Genomic DNA, 27,045 nt, shown 5'->3' with positions numbered 1-27,045 from the left:
TTGGTACAAAAAAGATGAATACACATTCCATTTTAGGAAAACCTGAGAGAAAATTGAATAAGTCCTGATTATGAAATGTTACATAAATGTGATATCATTGCAATGATATATATTATAATTATTACTGTATTATATATACAATATATAGTATATATACTATATACTATGTATTTTTTTCTTAAGACACCTGATGAGGTATGCAGAAATCAAGTGATGCTATTCCTGCAAGCTATTGTCAAAGACTTAGATATAGAAGAAAGCTAACTAAAATATGATAAAGATTAAGTTTAAGGTTTATAAGGAGAATATGTTGGTGTTTATTATACTATTCCTCAAATTTCTCTATATTAATTATTATTATACTATATATTTCTCAATTTTTTCTGTATTACTCATATACTCATGTATTAATATATTGATGTAAGATATTAAAGCACTTGGCATAAACTTAAAAAGTAAAAATTTTAAAGAAGAAAATCATGAAATAATGAATTATTATTGTTTATTAATTTATTATTATCTTGAGATAATAACTGCAGTTGAAATTATTAAGGGAGGCATTAGGTATAACACTGAAGACAGGGAAAGAATCAGGGACACAGATATGACTGGAGAGTCATCAGAGGCAGGTGACAGCTCGGTCTTGGAGCTGGAGACACCCAAGGGGGTGTCAGTGGGCAAGGGGTTGAGGGATGATCTGGGTGCCTCAAATTTAAAGGCCGATTATATGAAGAGGATTCATTAAGAAGATTGCAAAAGAAAAAGCAATGATGTAAGAGGAAGAGGAAGAGAAGTGACCCAGAATCATGGCAAAATGTCTAAGGAAGAAGTAAGTCACCAGTGCATAACATCTCAGCAAGGCCCAGAGTGAGAAAGATGTCTTACTTTTACTTGATAATTTTAACAATATTTAGGAAATCAGTATCCTTATCACGTGTAATTTTGGTAAAAATGACTCAACATTACACTTGATTTGCCAGTATTTATAAACTTTGGATTATGTGTAGAGATGTGGTTTGGTCAGCCTTTGTGTTGCTGTCAGGAAAAGACCCAACAGGAACAACTTTAAAGGAGGACACGTTATTGTGGCTCATGGTTTCAGAGGTTTAGTCCTCAGTCAACACCACAGCTCTGTGTCCAAGGTGAGGCAGAACATCCTGGTGGGAGGCTGTGGTGGAGGGAAGCAGCTCAGAACCTGGCACCAGGAAGCAGAGATACAGAGCGCTACTCCCTAGAGACAAGAACAGAAACACTGGAAGACACACTCCAGTGACCCCGCCAGCCAGGCCTTACCTGCCTGCAGTTAGCAACCAGTTAATCCGCACGGTGGATTCTCAACCCACTGATGAGATCAACGCTCTCATAACCCAACCATTTCACCTCTGCAAATCCTGTCTTGTCTCACACACAAGCTTGTGGGGACACCTCCCATCCAAACCCTGACACACACTCTTCCCTCTGTCTTCAAGACTAAAGAAACACATTTCACCCAGCTCTGGGCACTTGCCACAAGAGGGTGCCAGTGAGGGGATGGTGCTGGCTTTGAGGAAAGTTCTCAGAAGAGGAAAGTTTTTTTTTTGTTTGTTTGTTTTACTTTTTAAATTCTTAAAAATATTTTTTAGTTGTTGGTAGACCTTTATTTTATTTATTTATACACGGTGCTGAGAATCATACCCAGGGCCTCACCCAAGCCCGGTAAGTGTGCACCCTGAGCCCCAGCCCCAGCCCCAGCCCCAGCCCCAGCCCCAGAAAAGGAAAGTGTAAATGAGGGCACTTTTTCCTTTCACAATTGGTTTGAGTGTTGAAGTGATGGAAGAAGTGGTGAATAACCCCGAATGTCCAAGAAATAGCTAAAGACGACACACACAAATGACAGTGACCTAGCTCCTCCTGTTAGTGCTCTCTGCATTCTGCCTCTGCCAGGTTTTCTCCTGCAACACCAGGGATCCGCAGAAAACAAGGTGTACTAATGCATCTGAATGGACTTTTATGCAGATATTTATTAAGGAATTAAGGGCACTGACTCCCCCAAAATAAACATGGGAGGAAGGAAGGGAGGAAGGAAGGGAGGAAGGAAGGAAGGAAGGCATGCTATTTTAAATACTATTTTGAAGTTTTACTTTGGATTTCATACTTCATTTTATTGTAATGAGATGATTGGTCTACAATATCATTTCTGTGAATGCATCCTCATTTCCTAAGTAGCCGGCCAATTGTTATTAATGTCTTACATTTGCTTGAAGACAATGTTCATTCTGTGATTATTTGTTTTCTTGCTCAATTTCTTCCTATAGACCAAGCCTGTGTCTACTTAAAATATTTTATCCTCATAAAATTTATATGGCCTCTCCATACTATTGTTCTAAAACCTATTTATCTGATGGTGAATCATTTTTACACTATGAACTTCTGACAACAACTGTTTTAGATTCTGAAGTCATCCATGTTGTTGTGAATGACAAGATTTGGTTCTTTTATATATTTGAGTACTATTCCATTGTGTATATCGCTACATATTCCTTTTTACTTTTTTTACTGGTTGTTTTTAGCCATACATAACAATATGATTAATTTATACATTGAGCATTTTTGGTTCCCCTTAAAGTTAACCAGAGTCTCTGACCACTACATAAATACAAATAAGGGGAGCCCCATTGACTCTCTGGCTTAAACTTGTTTTACAGTTGAAAAGCAAATATTTTATTTAGAAATTCTTCTTTCTTTTGACCTTTTTCAACTTTGAATGGGTATTTTCAATTAGCCTCTCTTTAGCTCCCTTTCTATCTTCTGCTTAATTAATTCTGCTTTGGTTGTTCTTCATTGCATTTTTCACTTTCTACATTATATTTTTTCAGTTCCAGAATTTGTTCTGATTCTTTTTATTATTTCAATATACTTGATAGATTTCTTGAAGTTAACTGAACTCGTTTAAAGACAGGTATTTGAGTTATTGTCTGAGAGTTCACACATCTTTGGATCAGTCGTTGATGTCTTATTTTGCCCATTTGATAAAGTCATAATTCCTCAAATGTTCCTGACACTTGTAGGTTTATGCACTAAATAATTAGGTATGGATTCTTGACTTTAGGGTGAATTTGTGCTTGTTTTTCTTCAAGTGACCTTCAGAACATTTAAAGTAAGCTGCTGACTCTACTCCCCAAGCTCTGACCGCTGACATCACTAGCAGGTGCCCCTAATCCCAGTGCATCCCGAGTCCTGTGATTTCTCCTGTGTTGTTGGCAGGAACTGTGGTCTGGATGGCCTGAGGAAGACACAGAGATGGCACCCAGGCTGTGTGGGAAGGCAGCCAGGTCCCAAGCCTGGAGTCCCATCTGGTTACCCAGAAGTTATCTGCATGGACTGAATAGTTTCCCAGATGCAGTGGGAACAGCTAGAGATGCCTGAACCACCTCTGGATTCACAGCTGGACAGAGCTGGTGAGCCATCTCATTGAGTCAGACACCACAAGTATTTCAACAGGTCCCCACATGGGTGGGATGTTTTCCCAACTGCAGGAAGATGTGCTGGAGCTGAGACTCTCCTTGTCCCCAGATCCATTGTAGAATCAAGGCTGGCAAGCCCATCTATCCAGAACAGCTCGTGTCCCTCAGGAGAATTCTGCATAAGTAGAGATTCTTCTGACTGCAGCAAGGGGGGCTGGGCTCGAGACCGAACACTCCCAGAACGCATGATGGAATGGTTCTTTTGAGCTGTGTCATTGATAAGACACACACCTCTCAGAAGTTGTCTGCACATGTGTACGCTCTCAGGGCAGTGAGAGGGAGTGGGCCTAAAGTAGAGCTGCCCGAGGGCTCACCATGGGATGGAGATGTGAGCCTGCTGTGGATGCTCAGACACGGGTAGTTTGCCAGCTGCACGAGGAAGATGAGACGAGTACGAAGCAAGATTCCCAGCATAGGAATCAAGTATCAGCCAGGATCAAAGCCGAAAGGAATGTCCACTGGCATTACTGATGTCAGAGGGAAGAAAAGCATTTCTGCTCAGACACTAATAGCCATAGCTCCTCCTAAACCCCAGGGAACCTAGGAGCACAATCAGTGGGCCTGCTGCTGGAATGTGGGCCTGACCCTCAAAACAACCCTTCTGTCTTGGGCTCCACTAAGCTTTCAATACCTCCTGCATGACTCCTGAGGCTCCCTTAGATGAACTTTGGCCACAGGGGTACAGAATTCTTGTTGTGTGGGCATAGCACTGACCTTTCTTCTCCATCTTACAGATATTAATTGCCAATATTTTAACTTATATCTAAATAGTAATGTTCTTATTTGTCTTTTTGGAGCCCCTATAAGTACTTCGTGCAAATTCACAGAGCATATATATAGTAAAGAGCATCAAAAATAAATTAATAGACAGAAATAAAATATACTAGGTTAGGAAACAAACTCTGAAGGCATATGCTAAAACTTACATTCTGTGTGACATTAGGAACAATATTTACTTTTCCTTTTCTTCATTTCTTCATCTAGAAAGCAAGTGGTGATGTCAACAGCACTTACAATTTGAGACTGTTGCAGATACAGACATTGCTTCACATGGAGCACAGCAAACAACATATTCTCAAAAATTATATATCTCAATGCAAGCGACTCAATTATTAACTACTAAAGATGCTGACATATAGACTTAACTTTCTCCTTATTCATTAGTAATGTAGCAAATATCATAATATATTTAAAATGTCAATAAATTCAGGAAATCAGACTCATCTTGAACAGAAGGACCAAGTTTGGTGGTGTTTAATATTTTCACATTTTCCCAGCCACATTTTCAAGCTTCCCTTGACCTCACTGTTCCTCAGGCTGTAGATGAGGGGGTTCAGCATAGGGGTGAAGATGCTATAAAAGGCTGACACCACCTTATCGTAGTGAGCTGACCTGTAGGATTTGGGTCTCATGTAGATAAAAATGGCAGCTCCATAAAAGAGCCCCACCACAGCCACGTGTGAGGAGCAGGTGGCAAAGGCCTTCTTGCGGGCTTCTGTGGAGCGCATGTGGAGGACCGCAGCCAGGATGAGACTGTAGGAGGTCAGGATGAGGCAGAAGGGCACCAGGAGCATCAACACACAGCAGATGTACATGACATTCTCAAAGACAGACGTGTCAGCACAAGCCAAGCGCACCAGCGTGGGGGCCTCACAGAAGAAATGGTCTATCTCTCGTCTGCTGCAAAACGGGAAGCTCAGGGCAACAACTGCCTGCATCAGCCCGTCAGCTGCTCCCAGGAACCAGGACCCCATGGTCATCCTCAGACACAGTGGCCAGCTCATGAGCATGGGATAGCGCAGAGGGTGGCATACAGCCACATAGCGGTCATAGGACATGGCTGCTAAGAGGAAGCACTCCCCACCGCCCAGAGTTGGAAGAAAGAAGATCTGCAAGCCACAGCCAGCAGTGGAGATGGGCTTGATTCCAGTCAAGTAGTCAGCAGCCATTTTGGGCACTGTGGTGGAGACCAGCATTATGTCCATGAGGGACAGTTGGCTCAGGAGGAAGTACATGGGCGTGTGGAGCCGGAGGTCCTGTTGAATCAGGAGAATCATAAGGGCATTGCCCACCAGAGAGCTGATGGCTATTGCCAGCACCACTGTGAAGAGAAAGAGGTGGAGTCCTGTGTGCTTGAAGAGTCCTAGGAGGATGAAGTCAGAGGTGGTGTTGCTCTTCTCCATAGTCTCAACCGTGGTAAACTGTGGAAAAACAGAGGAGGAAGGGCATATCACCCAATCGCAGGGTGACTGCAGAGCCCTGCACCTGGACAGGCATGAAATCCAGGGTCCTGGTGCAAAGCCCTGACTCTTGCTGGGCTGGCTTCCCTTGGCTGGTCACTCCACTTCTTCATAGTTTATATCCTACTCTCCACTGAGGTCGTATGTGTGCTTCACCCAGGATAGTAATGTCAAAATAGATCAAAATATCCAAAGTTGTTAAGTATTATGTAGTGGTCAAGAGTTAGTATTACTATTTCTATATTTCTTGGACCACTAGTCTTTATTTTTTTCTGTGTATACAGAAACCAAAATAAGTCAGTTGAGGAAAGAAATAGTTAGACGTCCGCCATTTAGATTTATTGGTGTTGTAAATGGTTTGTATTAAACTTTAGGAAACCTATCTGATTTCAAATTAGGCTCCTCTTAAAAATAAACATGAAGTTATATTTATTTTACTGAGCATTTCAAGGGGCCACAGACAGGAATATACATTTTATAAAGGAAATTATTCTTTTGAACATTAGTAGTATCTCAAGTAATTGATAGTTGCTTCCTTCCTCATGTTAAGTGATCTTTTACTTCCCTCATCTTTGGCCCAGATATTCTCATTTATTTCTTCCTGCTCAAGAGCCTCCAGTGTTTGCACACCACCCCTTCTATGAGATAAAATATTCTTCCCGAGGTAGGTTTGGGTTTGTGATCTGCCCTGCACAGCATGCTGCTGCATCAGACACTGCCACAGACCTGGAGAGATAGCCACCTGGGCAGCTCTGACATTGATCAGTGCTCCACTGTGCTGAGGAGGGCAGGTAATAGGGATGAGGATCACTATTAGTCACAAAGAATCAAATAGATTCAAAAAGAAAAATCCCACATGGTTTAAATACCTAAATTCATATTTGCAAATCTACTTATCAAAACTGATAAAAGATTTCAGTAAACAAGCAGGATCCAGGGTCAGTATACAAAGATCCGTACCTTTCCAGTCCATGGAGAGTGGATGTGATGGGAAGGTAATGGAAGCAGGCTGTTCAGAACAGCTGTGAGAAAAGAAACAGCTGGAAATGAGCTCAGCCAAGTAAGGGAAAGACATCTACAGTGAAACCATGAAACACCTGTAAAAGAAATTGATGAAGAAATGAACAAACAAACAAAAAAGAAAGATCCCCCACGATTTTAGACTAAAGAAATAATATAGTCAAAATGTCCACACTACCCAAAGTGGCCCTTAGGTTCAATGTAGTCCCCTTCCAAATACCAAGGATGGGCTCGTAGAAAAACTACCCTAAATCTGTATGGATTCACAAAGGACCCCGAAGAACCACAAAAATATGAGGAAAAAAGTAATAAAATAAAATAAAAATAAAAATAAAGGCATTACAGTACCTGATTTAAAAATTGAATAGATAAATTCACTTTCTTTATAGATACAGTCAAACTTACTAAGTCCACAAAAATGAGAACAGCTTCCTTTGGAAGGTTTCGCAGTAGAAAGTTGTTACACATCGAGCAAAAGAAATATGTGTTGACTTCTTACAATTTTTTTTAACTCTCTACTAAAAACAAAGCTTATAAACTCATAAAGACCAAAAGAAAAAATAGCTCTAAGGAGCCAATCCATTCTTTATTAGAAGAAAAATGCACAAATGCACTGCTTTTTACCCACCCAGGATCCAAGACCTCTCTCTGGTGAGCACAGCTCAAACTGATTTCATCTGAAGCTTTAAATTCATGAAAATGACTGAGCCCATTCTGTAGAAATTGCCTGGTCCTCAGTTACTGCACACACAGAAAGGGTGACGGTGCTCTTTGATCTGGGGGGTCTGATATTGTCAGCACTCTGATGCTAAGGAGGCAAGCAGGACAGCGACCTCACACACAGGTGGTTTGTGTCAGGGACCCACAAAAGGGCAGTGCCACATCCACCATAGAAGCATTCAGATGAGTGGACACAACACACGGTACAACCTGCATCTTTAGAAGGCTTGACAAGCACTGGATGTCAGGGAAATGAATACTGTATGTGAAAATTGGGCCAAACAGGAAAAGACTTTGTGGACCAGGTCTCTGCAAGAGGGTTGGCTTGCAGCTCAGTGTGTGTGGCCCCTTGTTGTGCCTTCCACCTACCGAGCCACTCCTGTGGGATTGCCACTGTCTGTTGGCTCCTGGGCTGCACAGCCTTCCCTGAAACTTTCAAGCTGCAGCCCAGTGGTCCTGTGGCTGCAGGACAAACAGCTGGAGAACCCCCGGGCTTGGGAACCGCAGTCCTGCACTCTGGGACCTCTGCCTGGTCAGCTTTCCAGGATCCGCAGGAATGCTTCTGGGGGATGTGATTTGATTTTAGGAATCATATTTTCTCTCTGGGCAGGTATATATGAATTTTAATATGTGCTAAATAGGAACCTGAAATTGTAGTTTAAAACACAGTTTTAACTATGATTTTATATTTATGAGGGCAAATTACTTAAATTCTATTTCTTATGTTTTAAATCATAAATCTAAACATTATCACTCAATGAATTAAATGTTTAATGCATAAGATGATTTAGAATTAGTTACCCCAAGTCATTTTGTACGTTCAAACACATGTTTTTAGTTTTAGTTTTAGCTTTTAGTCTAGATCATGTTACCATTTTTTCCTACATGTTCAGGAAGCTTGAAGCTTGAAAGTCATATGCAAAAATGTCAGTTTGACATTTGACCAAATGCTATTGCAACCTGAAGCCAAAATTCTAAGATTTGAAATAATAAACTTATCATTCTAAAGTGTTATACTTTTTAGAATAAACAGTCTTAGAGATAGAAGTAGAGAAAAAGTAGAGATAAATGTATTTATATGTGAGGGGAAAAAAAGAGGAAAAGAGAAACATGATTAATATAGACACACCAATCCATGTCTAGGAGAAATTGTAACAAGTAAATAAATCTTCATTCTCCTCCTACACTGTGAAAAATTATGATGAATCGTATCCAATAAATTAAGCTTTCCAGAATGGTATAGCAGTCAGATAACTTAATAGAAAATGAATTTGAATGTATTAATCTTCTTTCAATTACTATTCAATTCTAAATAAAAATAAATAAAATTTTTGCAGCTTGGTAATCTTCACTATGCTTTATTAAAATCATTTTTAAATAAAATATTTTTTTGGCATTATGTATAAATGGCTGCATTTACTTTATAACTGAAGTCTGTGTTCCCTAATTAAAAGGCAAGGGTAACTCTGAAAATTATGAGAATGTTGACAGATGCTTATGAGTAGTTCTTCTTTAAGTCAATTTGTGGACTAAATTATTTTAAAGCTGTATGTAGACAGCTTAAAGTGGGGAAAATTTTCACCTCCAGGAATAAGGGACAAATACTCCTAATTATCTGGTATGCATCCTTTACAGACAGAAAGGGAGTCGCCTGTGGTGGCACACACCTGTAATCACAAAGATTCTGGAGGCTAAAGCAGGAGGATCATAAGTTTGAGATCAGCCTTAGCAACTCAGCAAGGCCCTGAATAACTTAGCAAGACCCTGTCTCAAAATCAAAATAAAAAATGCAGAAGACTGGGCATGAAGCTCAGTGGGTAGCTTGAGCTCCCACTCAATCTCTAGTACCCCCCTCCCCCAAAAAAGACTCTTTTCTATTGTTTTAAAATTAACAGTATACCTTGCCTTCATTTTAAAATTATCCATTTTAAGCTCTTTATTTATAAGTGATATGAGGGATTTTGTGTCTATTTACCTCAAGACCACATTCTGTCTCATGCTGGTAGGTAAACTGATGAGTCTCCTTCTTGCTATTTACACATGAGAACACAGATCATTGTTCTAGATGTTGGCATTACATTCAACAATCTCCACAAAAAAATAAAAATAAATAGAATTCTTCATCTAGAAGCAACCACATGATTCTGTGAAAAAAAAAAAATCCATAACAGGAACTTACTCATTTAACCAAATTGATGGCTCTTTCAAGAAGAGTTTTGGACTTGATGGCTCTGGATGAACACAAACTGCATCTTACATTTTCAAAACATCATGTGGACAGTTAGGAGACTTATTCTGCATCAATTGTGATGCAGCTTTAAAAAGATGACTTTGCAATTCCAAATTAACATGTAAACTATCACCAGACACATACCTATATGAAAAATTTAGAATGACTTTCTAAAATACTAGAAATATGAATCTCAACCAAAGTAGACTCACCTTCGTAGCAGAGGATCATTCTTGATGGGTCCCATATATGTCCTGGTGTCTCCTCTGACAGGTGATAACAAACGTCTGCCTTCGTCAGTCTTGCGGGCTCTCATCTGGACTTCTGGCTTTGTGCCACATTCATTAGGAGTCCCACGTGACCACTGGAAGTCTCCACCTAGGAACACCTTCCCTGGAGCACAGCACCTCTGTCTGGGAAGGGGTGAAGGAATGCGAGGCCCTAATGAGCTCCTTGGATTGGCTGCAGCCTGAAGCCCCATGGATGGGAAGGTGGAAGTAGTACTTTACTCTGTAAAGAGCAGCAAATACCATGAACTGTGAGGGGCAAAGCTAGAATCTGCTCAGGGATGATCATCGACCTCAACAAGTATGACTTACCTGTCTGAAGTAAAGAGACTAAGCTTCTGCAGGTGTAGGTGCCTATACAGGTGTATCTTATTCACTAGGCATTTCTAAATGCTAGCAAAATGCTCAGTATTTTATATGCATTTTATTTAATCTAGCAAACAGCTTTTGATCAAGTAGTTTGTACTTTTTTCAGAAATGTGAGCAACATTAATGATTTTAAAAAGCTTTTATTTAACCAACATGATGGACGTACCTGAGTGGAAGAATTCTGGTGCTTAAATAACTTTAAATTTGTGATTCTCAAAACTGAGGAAGAACCCAAGTCACTATATGGGCCTGATAATTGCACTTAAACAAGCTATGCTTTATTCTGCTGTTTAAATGTGAATTTTGGCACCATCCAAAACTAGATTTTGATGCTTTGACAGCCTACGAACTAATCCCAATTTTGCCTGATAGTTTCTTTGTTTTGTTTTCTTTTGCTTTGCATTTAATCCTATTTCTATTTCTTATCCATTTTTATAATCCTGGATAACCATTATATATGGACTTCAAGTTTCTCTTCTGTAAAATGTGCAGACACATTGAAGTTGCTTATGTTAGAGCATTAATAGAACAACTAAGTAAAATGCTTATAAATTCCCTAAAGGAATGTATGAGCTTCACCATTGACGTTCATTGTTCTCATTCTGATTGTTTAAATTAAAAAAAAAATCTAATACAAAGTTTTTATTGATTCTGGACTAAATATTGTGAAAATTGATCTGACACATGATCAGAAAATAATGCAAAATTAATATAGCTTTTTCCATCAATGTTATGCCAGAGCATTAACACCTCCAGTCAAATATTATTTAGTCTGTTGCGTGAAAGCACCTGTATTTGATTTACAATTTATTATTAATTAGAGCCCCTTCCCTTTGAAGTTGTATGTGATTTTGGAAAAGGTGTATGTGTATTTGTGTCAAGCAGAAAAACAATCTCTCTATATTTGTCTGCATTACATATGTACACTTCTACCAAACAGACATGCATATTTGCATCAAGTACAAAAGCAAATAATTTCTGTCCAAGCCAGGCAGCATACTGCTAACCTTACCCTCAGAGGAACTCGAACAGCAGTGGGAAGGCTTGTCCTCCTGCCACCAAGTGGGTGGCGCCTCCTCCAACAGTGCGCTCCATGCCCAGCACCAGTGGCCATTCTGCAGCACAACTCAGCCCAACGCTGACCACCTGGCGCTGGCGCGTGGTCCTCAGCAACGTCTCACTTCCAAAACCAGCCACTGTGATCAGGTCCGGGCTCCACACTTTCTGCCTCTCTGGATACAAGTTAGAGGCCCCCAGGACCTCCTATTGTCAGGGGTGAAGCCAGGGATAGTGAGAGGGGCCCTGAACAACAGCGTCACAAGGCACAGGGGACACTGCAGAGCTGCAGTGAAGGAAGGGACATACATATTCAATATGCAGTGGCACAGGGTGAACAGTCTCATTCCAAAAGGGAGGAATGGGGACATACAGAGATGGGATGGGACTAAAACAACACCAAAACCCAGCCGCGAACAGGTCCAAGGACTGCACTTACAGAACCTAGGTCATGTGGTGGTGAGAAATGCTGTGCAGAGACCCTGGACATTCCTGCCCCTGTGGCCTGGCCAGTTTCAGCCCACACGACTTCTCTTTCTGCTTGGCTCTCTCTGTAGCCAGCAGCTTTTCTTAGCACACAGTACACATTATTGACATCTCTTAAAAAAAATAATAATCTGGGGGACACTGCCGCAGATGCTGGTGCCATGCCTGAAGAGCTTCTTCAACTGGCTGCTGCCTACACCACTAAGGCATCTGCCACCGCTGCTGCCACTCTGAGGTCAACTGGAGGTCTTATTTCTGGGTGCTGCTGCTCTTGCAGCTGAAGCCAACTGCTGCTGCCACCAAAGACACCGCTGCCCCCGATGCAACTGACCTTGACATTGCTGCTGCCCCCCATAGCTGCAGTTGTAGCTGCTGTTGTCACTGTTTTAATACTTCCCCTGCTGACCCGCTGCCTGCTGCCACCAACCACTGCCACTACTGCTGCCACCATGGTCTAAAGCACTGCTGTGGGGGAGACTCCAGGTTGGGTTGCACGTGGCTGCACCCACTTTGGGACACCAGCCAGAGCCTGAGGCCTGGGTGCCAGCAGGTTGACCACCACAAGAGCCTCTGCCTGGGGACTGCTGCCGGGACCTGCAGGTCCAGTGTGGGGGTGCCTGAGGGTTTGGAGGTGTCTGGGGTCTTCCTGCTGGGAGTGCTGGTGGCCTTTGTCTTGCTGCTGCTTCTTGGGGCTGTCTCATTCCCATGAGTGTGAACAGGGCAAGGAGTAATATTACAAAGAGACAGATGAGCATAGCTCCACCCAGGGGCTGCAGGAAGGACTGTACCGTGGCTGAGCCTGAGGTGTCGCAAGCCCAGGTCGGTGGGACAGAGACTGGGTTTGTGAGGGCTGATCTGGTTTGGTAATCCCAAGAGGTGTCAGAGACAGGGCTGAGAAACTGTTGAATGAAGACGGAGACAGTTTGACTTTCCATCGAGATTTATTTTATTTTATCTTTTTTATTTGCTAATATTGCTGCCATATTTGGAACAGGGTGTTTTTTAAGCATCAATGTGTGGAGGACAATGGTATATGAATGGTGTTTTGCATTTTTGTTGTATTCCTATATTTTTAATATTTTCTCTTTGTTTGTATTCTTCCTCTCAATTGTCTGTTTTCTTCGATTTTCTTTCCAACTTTTCTCCAATGAATAGCAATCTCTGTCAGCCCCTCTTCCACTCTTCCTATAAATTTTTACCTCTAGCTTTTCTCCTCCTCCCTCATGAACATTGCGCACTATGCTACCTCAGTTCTCTCATCCGCCATTTGAAGTTGTAAGCTGTTTTAGCAAATTTTCTGTTTATACCATAGTTATTGAACTCATCATTTTGGTTTAATGTGGGAAAGCAGTAGACACCTTAGTGGGAGCTATTAGGTTTAAGGTTATATATGTTTACACTTGGTGCTGCTGATATTGATCTCATCAGTAAAGGCGAGGCAACGAAACCTTCAGGGACACTATAGATCTACAGAGTAGAATTTATGCTGCTTTAGATCCATACTGATAGATGGGAGAACATCCAAACAATATGAAAAACAAGGGAACAAAATACCCCAAACAAATCAAGATGCTCTAACAAAAGAAGCCATGGATAACACAGTAGAAGAAATGTCTGAAATGATTTCAGAGTGTTTATAGTTAAATTGATATTTGAAGTATAGTATAAGGAGTGAAATCAAGGAAAAATACAAGAAGTGAAAGACCACTTCAATAAAGAGTTAGAGATTGTGAAAAAAAAGCAGAAATCCTCAAAATGAAGGAATCAGTAAGTCAAATTATAAATTCAATAGAAAGCATCACCAATAGACTAGACCACTTGGAAGAAAGAACCCAAGGCAATGAAGACAAAATATATAATCTTGAAAGTAGATTAAACATGTAGAGAAGATGGTAAGAAACCATGAACAGGACATCCAGGAAATATGGGATAACATGGAAAGACCAAATTTATGATTTATCAGAATAGAAGAAGGAGCACAGATACAAACCAAAAGGAATGCACACTCTTTTCAATGATATAGCAGCAGAAAATTTCCCAAACCTAAAGAATGGAATGGAAAATCAAACACAAGAGGCTTACAGGACCCCAAATGTACAAAATTACAGCATACCCACACAAAGACACACTATAATGAGAATGACTTACACACAGAATAAAGATAAAATCTTAAAGGCCACTAGAGAAAAAAAAATTAAATTACCTATAGGGGGGAAACCAATTTGGATCTCAACTGATTTCTCAACTCAGACCCTCAAAACTAGGGGGTCCTGGAATAATATATTTCAAGCTCTGAAAGAAAACAAATGTCAACCAAGAACTTTATATCCAGCAAAATAAAGTTTCAGATTTGAAGATGAAATTAAAATCTTCCAAGATGAACAAAAATTAAAAGCATTCACAACTAGAAAGCCTACACTTCAGAACATTCTGAACAATATATTCCATGAGCATGAAGGGGGAAAAATGAAAACCAGGAAATGGAGGATATATACTAAAGGAATATTCAACTTAAGGAGAAATTAAGTCAAATTAAAAACCAGAAATAAATCAAAATGACAGGAAATACAAATCATATCGAAATAATAACCTTGAATGTTAACAGCCTAAACTCATCAAGCGAAAAACATAGAGTGGCAGATTGGATTAAAGCAAGACCCAACAATATGCGTCTTCAAGAAACTCACCTCTTAGTCAAAGACATCCACAGGCTAAAGGTGAAAGGGTGGGAAAAACTTAACATCATATGGATTGTGTATACAAGCAGGGGTTTCTATTCTCATCCCTGATAAAGTAGACTTCAAACCAAAGTTAGTCAGACAGAAAAAAAGAATATTTCATATTTGTTAAGGGAAGTGTGTATCAGCAAGACATAACAATTATAGATATTTATCCCCAAACAATGGAACATCTATGTACATCAAACAAACCCTTCTCAATTTCAAGAGTCAAATAGATCTCAGTACAATAACACTGGGTGACTTTAACACACCTCTGTCACCACTGGACAGATCTCCAAACAGAAACTAAATAAGAAAACTATAGAACTAAATAATACAAGCAATAATTTAGACTTAACAGACATATATAGAATATTTCATTCATCAAAAAGTGAATATACTTTATTCTCAGCAGCACATGACTCCTTCTCTAAAATACAGCATATCTTATGCCAAAAAGGAACTCTTAGTAAATATAAAAAGAAATAAAAAACGGAGATAATACCCTGCATTCTATCAGACCACAATGGACTGAAATTATAAATCAATGATAAAATAAAAAATAGAAGCTACTGTAACAAATGGAGACTAAATAATACACTATTTAATGATGAATTAATAGTAGAAAAAATCAAGGATGAAATTTAAAAAATCTTAGAGGTAAATGAGAACACTGATACAAAATAACAAAATATCTGGGAGACTATGAAGGCAGTACTAAGAGCAAAGTGTATTGCATTGAGCTAATTCATTAAAAGAATAAAATGTTAACAAATAAATGATCTAACACTACATCTCAAAGTCCCAGAAAAAGAGCAAATCAACAACAAATCCAGTAGAAGATAGGAAATAATTAAAATCAGAGCTGAAATCAATGAAATTGAGACAAAAGAAACAATTGAATAAAAGTTGACAAAAAGAAAAGTTGCTTCTTTGAAAAAATAAATAAAATAGATAAATCCCTGGTCATGCTAACAAAGAGAAGGAGAGCAAAAACTCAAATTAATAAAATACAACGTGAAGAAGTAGTTTAGAAATATCACAACAGACATGTCTAAAATACAGAAGATAATTAGAAACTACTTTGAAAATTTATACTCCAATAAAATAGTAAATATCAAAGACATTTACAAATTTGTAGAGGCATATGACCTACCCAAACTGAGTGAGGAGGTCATACATGATTTAAACAGATCAATTTCAAGTGATGAAATACATAATGTTGCTAAAAGCCTACCAACCTAGATAAGCCCAGGACCAGATAGATTCTCAGCTGAGGTCTATAAGACTTTCAAAGAAGAATTAACATTAATACTCCTCAAAGTATTCTATGACATAGAAAAGGAGGGAACCCATCCAAACTCATTCTATGAGACTAATATCACCCTGATACCAAACAAAGACACATCAAAAGAAGATAACTTCAGACTAATATCCCTGATGAGCATAGATGCAAAAATGCTCAATAAAATTATCACAAATCACATAAAAACATTTTAAAAGATAGTACACCACAATCAAGTGGAATTCATCCCAGGTATGCAGGGTTGGCTCAACATACATAAATCAGTAAATGTAATTCATCATATTGATAGACTTAAAAATAAGAATCGTATGATCATCTCAATAGATGCAGAAAAGGCATTTGACAAAATACAGCACCCCGGGCTGGGGATGTGGCTCAAGCGGTAGCGCGCTCGCCTGGCATGCGTGCAGCCCGGGTTCAATCCTCAGCACCATATACCAACAAAGATGTTGTGTCCGCCAAGAACTAAAAAATAAATATTAAAAAAATTCTCTCTCCCTCTAAAAAAAAATACAGCACCCCTTCATGTTCAAAACACTACAAAAACTAGGGATGTAGGAACATATGTCAACATTGTGAAAGCCATATGTGATGAAGCCAAGCCCAGCATCATTCTAAATTGAGAAAAACTGAAAGAATTCCCACCAAAACCTGCAACAAGACAAAGCTGTCTTCTTTCACCACTTCCATTCAACATCATCCTTGAAACTCTAACCAGAACAATTAGAAGAAAGAAATTAAAGGAATACAAATAGGTAAAAAAGAACTCAAACTATAACTATTTGTTATGACACAGTTCTATATTTATAAGGCTAAAAAATTTCACTAGAAAGCTTCTTAGAATTAATAAATGCATTCAGCAAATTAGCAGGGTATAAAATCAACACCCACATATCAAATGCATTCCTATACATCAGCAATGAATCCACTGAAAGAGAAATTAGAGAAAGTACCTCATTCACAATAGCCTCAAATAAAATAAAATACGTGGGACTCAATCTGACAAACAAAAGACCTCTACAATGCAAACTTCAGAACACTAAATAAAGAGATTGAATAAAACCTCAGAAGATGGAAAGATCTCCCATGCTCCTAGATAGGCAAAATTAATATTGTCAAAATGGATACACTACCAAAAGTATTATACAGATTTAATACAATTCCTCTTCAAATCCCAATAATATTCCTCATAGAAATAGAAAATAAATTATGAAATTTATTTGAAAAAATAAGAGACCCTGAATAGCTAAAGCAATCCATAGCAAGAAAAGTAAAGCTGGAGACATCACAATACAAGACCTTAAACTATAATACAGAGCTATAGCAACAAAAATGGTATGGTATTGGCATCAAAATAGACTGATAGACCAATGATATAGAATAGAGGACACAGAGACAAACCCACATAAGTATGGTTATATCATATTAGACAAAGTGCCACAAACATTCACTGGAGAAAATATAGCCTATTCAACAAATGGTGCTGGCAGAACTGAAAGTCCATATGTAGCCAAATGAGATTAAACCTCTATCTCTCACCATGAACAAAAATCAACTCAAAGTAGATCAAATACTTAGTCACTAGAACAGAGAACCTGCACCTAATAGAAGAAAAAGTGGCCCAGAGTGGCCCAAATCTTCATCACTTTGGCCTAACATCTGACTTCCTTAACCAGACTCCTAAAGTGCAAGAAGTAAAATCAAGAATCAATAAATGGAATGGATTCAAATTAAAAAGCTTCTTTTCAGCAAAGGAAACAATCAATAATGTGAGCAGAGAACCTACAGATTGGAAGAAAATCTTTACCACATGCACTTCCAATAAAGCATTAATTTCTTAGATGTATAAAGAACTCAAAAAACTTAACACCAAAAAAAAAAAAAAACAACAACCAAAAACCAAAAAACAAACAAACAGACCCCCCCCCCCCAAATAACCAAATCAATAAATGTGCTAAGGAACTGAACAGACCCTTCACAAAAGAAGAAATACAATCACTCAACAAATATATTAAAAAGTGTTCAACATCTCTAGCATTTAGAGAAATGCTAATTAAAACTACACTAAGATTCCATCTCACTCCTGTAAAAATGGCAATTACCAAGAATACAGGCAACAATAAATGTTGGTGATGATGTGGGGGGAAAGATGCACTCATACATTGGTGGTGGGACTGCAAATTGGTACAACCACTATGGAAAGCAGCATGGAGATTCCTTGGAAAACTCAGAATGGAACCACCATTTGACCCAGCTATCCCACTCCTTGATTTATACCCAAGGACTTAAAATCAGCATACTACAGTGATGCAGCCACATCAATGTTATAGCAGCTCAATTCACAATAGTTAGACTATGGAACAAACCTAGGTGTCTATGAGTAGTTGAATGGATAAATAAAGTGTGGTATGTATATTCAATGGAATATTACTCAGCATTAAAGAAGAATAAAATTATGGCACTTGCCAGTAAATGGATGGAGTTGGAGAACATCATGCTAAGTGAAATATGCCAATACCCCAAAACCTAAGGCCTAATGTTTTCTCCAATATGGGATTTCTAATTCACAATAAGGTGGGGGGCACTAAAGAAGAATAGTGTTACCTTAGATTAGGTAGAGGGAAGTAAAGGGAGGGGAAAGGAGGGCAGGGGATGTGGGGATAGGAAAGATAGTAGAATGAAACAGACACTATTACTGTATGTGTTTATGTGACTGCAGGACTAATGTGATTGTGCAACATGAACACTCAGAAAAATGAGAAATTATATCCATGTATGTATGATCTATCAAAGTGCATGAATGCATCCTACTGTCATGTATAACTAATTAAAACAAACCTAAATTTAAAAAAATCTGGGGTGTCCTCTCATAAGTTTTGGCTTCCTTGCCACAGCTTCATGTACCACCCTCTCACAGGCAAGCCAAAGAGATTCTTACCCTGCCACATTTTGCCTGGTAAAACCAAAATCTTGGTGGAAGCCTCCAAGACCCCATTAACTCTAGCATTTTATATTTCTGTCTAATCAGCCCCAGGTGGTTGATGCCAAGGTCTGCCATCAGCTCAAACAGTGGCTGGGATCTCTGAGATCATGGCTGCAGGGCCCCCTATATGCCTGGGGAGCTGAGCACAGTGACAGAACTCAGGCGACCCCTGCAGGCAGGTGCCTGTGGTCTCCTCTCGAAGGCATTTTTTCAAGCTACACCTTTGAGCCAGGGATAGGGTGATCATGCAAATTCCTGAGATGCCTTCAACTATCTTTCCCACTGTTTCTGTGAAAAACACTTAGATGGAATTTCTCCAACCACACCACCTCCTCTGGCACCAATTTACCTGCAATTTTATGGCCAGACTTCAAGTTTTCATAATCCTCCTTCTCTGCCTTAAGTTCTGATTCTCACTAAAACTTTATCAAATCTGTGAGCAAAAACCATAACATGGCCTGAAAACCATGCTGCCTTGACATTTTCACCACCAGATTAATTAGCCCACCCTCATTAAGTTAAGTCTCACACACTGTCTCTAGACATGGACAAAACATAATTGAGAATGTTCTCCAATCCAACTTCAGTTGGGACACATTCTCCTCTAAAACCTCATGAACAGTTGCTGCAGTCTGGCTGGGCACAAAATAACTGAGCCACCACAAAAACTTGTAGATTCCAACAGCAACTCTTTATTCCCGAACTCTCACCTGCACTCTACACGCACGTTCTGGGGGAAAATACACACCTCCACTGGGCTATACATCCCAAAATACTCTCTGAATCCCTCGAGAACTCAACAGGATCTCAAGGAGTGGGCGCCTGAGGCAGCAGGATACGCCCTATTCCCAGCAGGATCCACCTTAAACCCGGATCCACCCTAAACCCGGATCCGCCCTAATCCCTGAGCAAGGTCACCTTTCATGCAATGTCACTGCAAATGACCTGGGTCCAAGGCAAGCCCATTTCCACAATGGAGAGTCCTCCCTCTAAGCAACATTTGGTAGGTTGACAAGGAAATTGCCATGTGTCATTCCTACTTGGCTATGACTCTCAGAATCCCCCCCCTTCTGATTAATTAAACAACAAGCAATGTGGCTTACGGACCATGCTTGTTATGTTGTCCAATTCAACATATGTTCCTTACCCGTCATCGGATGAACTGACCTCTAGGCGTCAGCCTCCTGTCTTAGGTTGGTACCACTATAATTGGATCATACCTGTCACTGACTACCAGTCCAGCATACAGCCATACTTGTGGATAGGCCTATGCACCAATGGGGGGGTGAGGTTCTTTGCCTCACCTCTGTTGGCCCCCAAATTTTAGAACATCACTAGCAGAAGGGAGGAGGATACAGAAATGCCACGACACCAAGCCAATTGATGGCTCCTTTGGAAAAATTGTATCACTGGTGACACCATCAGCAAAGATAGGCCAGCACTACCACAATTCGCTGCACCAAACGATAGTTCACAATGTATACAAGTAATACATAGTCCAGGCAAGTTCTGCAAGCAGTTCAAAGTGGAGGAGTCTATTAATATGTCCATTTCCTCCCAAAGTAAATTGACTCCTTGATTGAGCATTACTTGTTGAGTTATTATTCATTGATGCATCAGTTTATACAGTTTACTGTGATAGCTATCATAGAAGCTGTAGTTTGGTTTTATCTTTGTCTTCACCGGCACTGGGATGAAGATAGGAATTCTGGCAATGATGCTAAAAAGAAATTATGTAACATTCCAACAGGTACTAAGAAAACAAATTTCTGAACAATTTACATTATCCTGAACAGAATTATTAAATATAATGAAAAGGAAAGGTGAAAGTAAACAAACAGATCTGTTAAACTCCTTTAAAAACAATCCTTAACAGCTGTTTACCTAATTTAAATTAAACCATTTAAATCACGTGAATAAAAAAAAAAAAACTTCGGGTCCATTTTTTTCATGAGTGCTCCTCATATATGAAATATGGACATACACACATACAGACATACAACACAAAACACAAGAATGCACACAAATGTACAACACATAAGACAATAGTAAAGACCTTGTAGCTTTACACAGGTAAAATCTCCATTGCAATGTTTAAAAACTCCACAGTCAAAAAATAAAACTGATCAGAAAAACATTAACTTAGGTCTGTATGAACTCAAAAATAAAATTGAACTTTATGATGTGGGAAAAGGCAATAATAAAATAGATATTGAAAAAAGCATCCTAGTTAATCACTGTTGCAGATGTAAGAATAGCCAAGCTGAAGCTCTGGATATCAGCTGTTATGGATTTGAGTCAAATCATCTTCTTTTTGGTCTGTAGAAATTGCTTTGGTTAGTCTATCTGGAATCCAAATCGGCTACTGTTCTCCCTGTGGAAACACACAAACAGAACCCCGACTCCAGACAATTACTGGGTCAGGACCTTTCCATTGTCCTCTTAGAATATCTTTTCAAAGTACGTTAGGCTTATTTACATTTTTGGACACATATGCCTTTCTGCAGCACTAAGCCCTGATGAATCCAAATTTAAAAAGTTTAGAGTAAAAAGCGTTATTTTAAGTTTATCTTTGGGGGATATATACCCCTTTCCAATTCCCTCTTTTTGTTTTAATAAATACATTTTAATAGTTTGATGAGCTCTTTCAACTTATGCCTTGTCCCTGTGGACTGTATGGGATTCCTGTTATATGAGTAATACCAAATGATGAGCAAAATTGTTTAAAAGAGGTAGAGGTATAGCCAGGACCATTATCTGTTTTTAACTGTTTTGGAACGCCCACAGTGGCAGAATTTTGAAAGCAATGAGCTATAATATCTTTAGTTTTTTCTCCAGCATGAAGGGAGCCTATAAAAAATCTGGAAGAAGTATGAACTGTAACATGCAAATATTTTAATTTTCCAAATTCTGGCAAGTGTGTGATGTCCATCTGCCAAATATGGTTAGGTATCAGTCCTCTAGGATTGACTCAAAGATAAACTTGTGGTAAAATGGTCACACAATTTTGACATTGTTTTATTATATGTCTGGCTTGTTCCTTAGTTATTTTAAAATGCTTTTGTAAAGTATTAGCATTGACATGAAACCTTTTATGAAAATTTGGAGCCTCTTATAGTGTAGAGAAAATATGTATGCCATGTGTAGTTTTATCTGCTAAATCATTGCCCAAACTAAGGGCTCCAGGCAATCCTGTATGTGCCCTGATATGTCCTATAAAGAATGGATCTTTTCTGTCCCAGATTAAACTTTGTATAGTGGAAAACAAAGAGAAAACAGTAGAAGAAGGGGAAATCCTACCAGCATTTTCAAGCGATACTATAGCATTAACTATATACTGACTATCAGAAAATAAATTAAATACAGAATCTTTAAACATCACAAAAGCTTGTAATACTGCATTAAGCTCTACATTTTGAGCTGATTGTTTGGGTACTAAAAATGTAAAAGTTTGATCAGGTGTAACTATTGCTGCTGTACCATTATTTGACCCATCAGTGAATAGGTGTTTTTCTTGTCATTTTTGGAAAAATTACAGGATGCAATGACCAAAAAGACAATAAAGGATTAGATGGTAAGTGGTTATCAAATGAAACATTATATTTGCACATGATTATTGCCCAAGTATTTAACTCATTAGCTAATTCATCAATTTGATTCATAGTATATGGAGTAATAATTTTATTGGGAGAAATTCCAAATACTCCCTTTGCTGTTTTTGTTCCTTTGAGTATTAATTGTCCTACAGCCTCAGGATACCTAGTAAGAATAGTGTTAGGAGAATAAGATAAATGTATCCATAATAATGGACCTTGTTGTCAAAATACTCCTGTAGGAATATTTTTTGTTGGTAGTACAATAAATAATAAAGGCAAACTTATATCAATTCTACCCAAATGCATATTTTCCATATATGTTTCAATGATTTTTAATGCCTTTCTTGCTTCAGGCGTTAACATGTGGGGTGAATTTGGATCTGATGGACCTTTTAGGATATCAAATAAAGGTCCCAATTCTCCTGTTGGAATACCTAGATAAGGCCTTATCCAATTTGTCTCCTAATAACTTTTGAAAGTCATTAAGTGATTTGAGTTGATCTACTCGTATTTGAATTTTTGGTGGACGGACCATGGTTGAGGATAATAGAACTCCTAAATAATTAATTGGAAAATTTAATTGTACTTTATCTATTGCTATCTCTAGATTATAATTTTTTAATAAGTTTGTAAGTGTGGCATAACATTCTAGCAATGTGTTTTTAGCTTTGTGTGCTAATAATACATCATCCATATAGTGAAATATTTGTAGTTTAGGATTTTGATTTATAAGTGGCTGGATTACTTTGTTAACATAAATTTGACACATAGTTGGGCTGTTAGCTGTCCCTTGAGGGAGTACTTTCCATTCATATCTCTGATCAGGACCTTCATGATTCAGTGCAAGGATAGTAAATGCAAAACGTGGACTATCCTCAGGATGAATTGGAATTGAAAAAAAATAATCTTTAATATCTGTAACTAAAACATACCAAGTTTTTGGCAAAGCAGACAATTGAGGAATCCCCGATTGAGCAGGTCCCATAATGACCATTTCATTATTAATGGCTCTAAAATCTTGCAATAATCTCCATTTACCAGATTCCTTTTTGATGACAAAAATGGGAGTATTATGGGGAGATACAGAAGGTTGTATATGTCCTTCCACTAATTGTTGTTTGACCAGATCATGGGCTACTTGTATTTTTTCTTTAGTCAAGGGCCACTGAGGAACCCATACTGGTCTTTCTGATTTCCATGTAATTTTTATTGTCTCAGTGGCCCTCTGTGAAAATCCAACCCATGTCTGTCTGTTCCTTGATCTATTTGTATTGGTGCTGCTATACCTTGTTCTTGTTTTTCTAATCTTTTTCCTTTCCTAAAACCTTGTCTAGCCATAATAGTGGGTGCATTTTGATTGATATTATTTGTTAATGTCAAACCTAATTGATCTAAGACATCTCGTCCCCATAAATTTACGGGAAGATGTATAGTTCCTTCACATCCTTCAGGATCCTTCCAATCTAATACCATTGTGCTTCTATCGGGATTAGTCACCACTCCTAGGCCTCAAAGCGTTTGAGTGGCTTGTTGTAATGGCCAATGTTTTGGCCATTCTTGACAAGAGATGATGCTAAGGTCTGCACCTGTATCCAGTAGCCCATTAAATTTATGTCCTTGAATATTTAGTTTTAGCATGGGGCGAGAATCTAAATTTAAAGAAAGCATAGCCCAATCTACACCTGTGGAGCCTAATCCCTTGGAACCTATTTCTACAGCATGACTGGAAAATTTATCATGTAGGCTTGGTATTATTAGTAACTGTGCTATTCTATCTCCTGGTGAAATTAGTGATATACCCTTTGGAGAACTGTCTATAATTTTTATTTCACCTTCATAATCGGGATCAATTACCCCAGGACTTATCAAAAGTCCTTTTAGAGTAGAAGAGCTACGTCCCAATAATAAGCCTACTGTTCCTTTGGGAAGAGGTCCTTTTACCCCTGTGGGAATGATTTGAACTCCCATCTCTGGAGTTAGTACTGATCTGGCGGAGGCGCAGATGTCCAACCCTGCACTCCCTCTGGTTTGTCTGATGAGGGATCTGATGGACAATGTGTCCTGGTCACTACCCTGATGGGGTTGCTGGGTTCCTCCAGTGCTCCGTATATTTGTGGTTTGGGGCCCCGGAGCATTGGGGCCCCCTGTCCATTTTTTGGCAATGGAGCCCGATGCCTTTCTCCACGATATTGTGGATAAACACTTGGTCCTTGTTCGTTTTTTGATAATGGAGTACCCTCTATGGTGGTTTGAGAATGGCATTCATTAGCCCAATGTAATGGAGTACCCTCTATGGTGGTTTGAGAACAGCATTCATTAGCCCAATGTCTCCCTCTACGGCATCGTGGGCAAATACCCGGTATTCTACTCCTTTGATACCTAGTTTTGTTAAACCCTCCTCCTATGGGGCAATTCCTTTTAAAATGTCCTGTTTGTTGACAATTGTAGCATGTTCTTGGCCTGGCATATAAAGCCTGTTTTACTGCAGCTGCCACAATTTTCCCTTGTTCATTATTGTCTCTGGCATCTAAAGCCTGTTTTACTGCAGCTGTCATGACTTGCTCTTGTTCATTAATGTCTCTACATAATTTAATATATGTGTTTAAATCTTCCTGTTTCCATGGTCTAATGATATCTCTGCACCAACGATTCGCTTGGTCATAAGCCAGTTGTTTTATTAATGGCATTGCTTGTTCTGTATTCCCCAAAACTCTGGTAGCTGTTTGAATAAGCCTATCTACATATGCAATTTGTTGCTGCCGGTCCTCATAAGGTCCCTTTCCTAACAACATATCTAGATTTCTCTGAGGATAACCAGCTGCTGCATTTCGACTAGCCGTCTCCTTGCAAAATTCCTCATTGGCAACCTTCCATAACAGGTATTGTCCTTCATTTAGCATAGCTTTACAAATATTAGCCCAATCTGCTGGCGTCATGTTTAAGTTGGTAATGGATTCGACCAAGCTTACAGTGAAGGGTGCTTGAGGACCATAGGTTGTTACAGCCTCTTTTAGCTCCTTCGCTGTTTTGAAATTTAAACCCTGGTAAATTCGCTGCCCTCCTACCTCAAATACAGGGCATACTTGAGATCCTGTCTCAGGATCCCAACTATCAACTGCGGGGGTTGGGAGTCTTCTAGCATATGGAGGTGGTGCTGTTGATTGAACACTTATGCCCTCTGGTGATAGAATGCTGTTAGTAGCAGTCTCCTGTAGAGGTGGTGCTGTTGGTTGGACAATTACGCTCTCTGATAGAAAGGTGTTATTAGCAGTCTCCTGTTGTAACTTTTCCCCTGATGGCTTTTTCTGCTCTAAACTTCCTTCCTCTGTCTCACTAGCTCAAAAGACCTTCTCTTTTACTTTAATCTTTTCCTCTTTCTGACTAACTTGAGAGACCTTCTCTTTTACTTGAATCAATATGTCTTCTCCTTCCTCTACCTTTGTCTGAACTGAAGGCTTTGGACTAAGCAAACCAGATACGAACATCCACAATGGCAATGTGCCAACTGGCAGAGTCCCTGGGTTGTTCTTTTCTATTCTTTTTAAATCTTCACCATGATGGTTCCATTGTGATATATCTAACAACTCCTCCTTAAAAAGCCATGGGCTACATTTTTGTATTATATCAACGTATACCCTGACTGTTCTTGATTTTACTGGGAAGCCTCCTTCCTCTAATAATTTACTTAACAGTCTTTCGGTTTGTTTTTTTTTACTAATTTCTGATCCCGTATTTCTACTATAATACAACCCAACAAGATGACACCAAACAAAACCGAGACAGAATGCAATAAAAATGGAACAATAATTTATTATATCAGCCTTTCTATCCTCCTGAAATGTGTATCCATCCTTTCTCCCTATTTGTTCCTCAGACGCAAATAGTTTTTCCTCAGATGTGAGCGGTTTTTCTTCCGTCTCACTCATCTCCAGGGACAGGCAAGTTAAAACAAAAATGAAGCAAAACAAAAGAGGGAACTTAGAATGGCTACCCATCCTCTCGCCCTGCCCTCAGGGGCGAGCAGTTTACTTACCCTCAGTCGCTCCCTGTGCGGGCCACCAAATGCCGCAGTCTGGCTGGGCACAATTCAGGAGCCACTTGTCAAAAGAAACTAACTTTATTTTTAGAACTACAAATGCCAAACAAAACAGCTCCTCAGGAAAAAACCCTCAGAGCCCAACTGCCACCACTGGCTTCCCCAAGCCTCTCACCCCCACACAAACCTCACCACCTCCCACAATCCTCCTGCTCTTGAGGCTGATTGGCTGGGTTGCGTGGGCAGAGCCAAAGAAGTCCCCTAATGAGCAGCTCCGTGGAGGAGCCAATCAGCTAGATGTTGCTGGGGCCACTGTGAGCCAGTCATCAGCTGGCAGTCTGAAGGGCAGGGAAACAGCCCAATAAACATCACCGCAGAGGAGCCAATCAGCTAGATGTTGCTGGGGCCGCTGTGAGCCAATCATCAGCCGGCAGCTGGAAGTTTGCTGGCAGCTGGAAGTTTGCTGGGGCCCCTTTGGCTGTGGCTCTCAACA

At 39.4% G+C, this 27,045-nt stretch overlaps 1 protein-coding gene and 1 pseudogene across 2 annotated transcripts in view; both read right to left on the bottom strand.

Annotated features, from left to right (window-relative positions):
- The window catches only part of LOC308647923 (olfactory receptor 2T3-like), a 668,743-nt pseudogene that overhangs the window by 158,866 nt on the left and 482,832 nt on the right, over window positions 1-27,045 (bottom strand). The gene's annotated exons all lie outside the window — the stretch shown is intronic.
- LOC308655914 (olfactory receptor 2T33-like) lies at window positions 4,724-5,689 on the bottom strand (the record flags this gene model as incomplete). The annotated part of the gene is made up of 1 exon (XM_081306338.1): window positions 4,724-5,689. The coding sequence occupies exon 1, from the start codon at window positions 5,684-5,686 to the stop codon at window positions 4,724-4,726; it is 963 nt and encodes a 320-aa protein (XP_081162464.1). The 5' UTR covers window positions 5,687-5,689.

The sequence above is a fragment of the Spermophilus citellus genome (genome assembly GCF_964194105.1).
Source record: "Spermophilus citellus genome assembly, chromosome: 1".
NCBI classification, from domain to species: Eukaryota; Metazoa; Chordata; class Mammalia; order Rodentia; family Sciuridae; genus Spermophilus; species Spermophilus citellus.
Note: the sequence above shows the minus strand (reverse complement) of the source record. Positions and strands in the feature narration are given on the sequence as shown.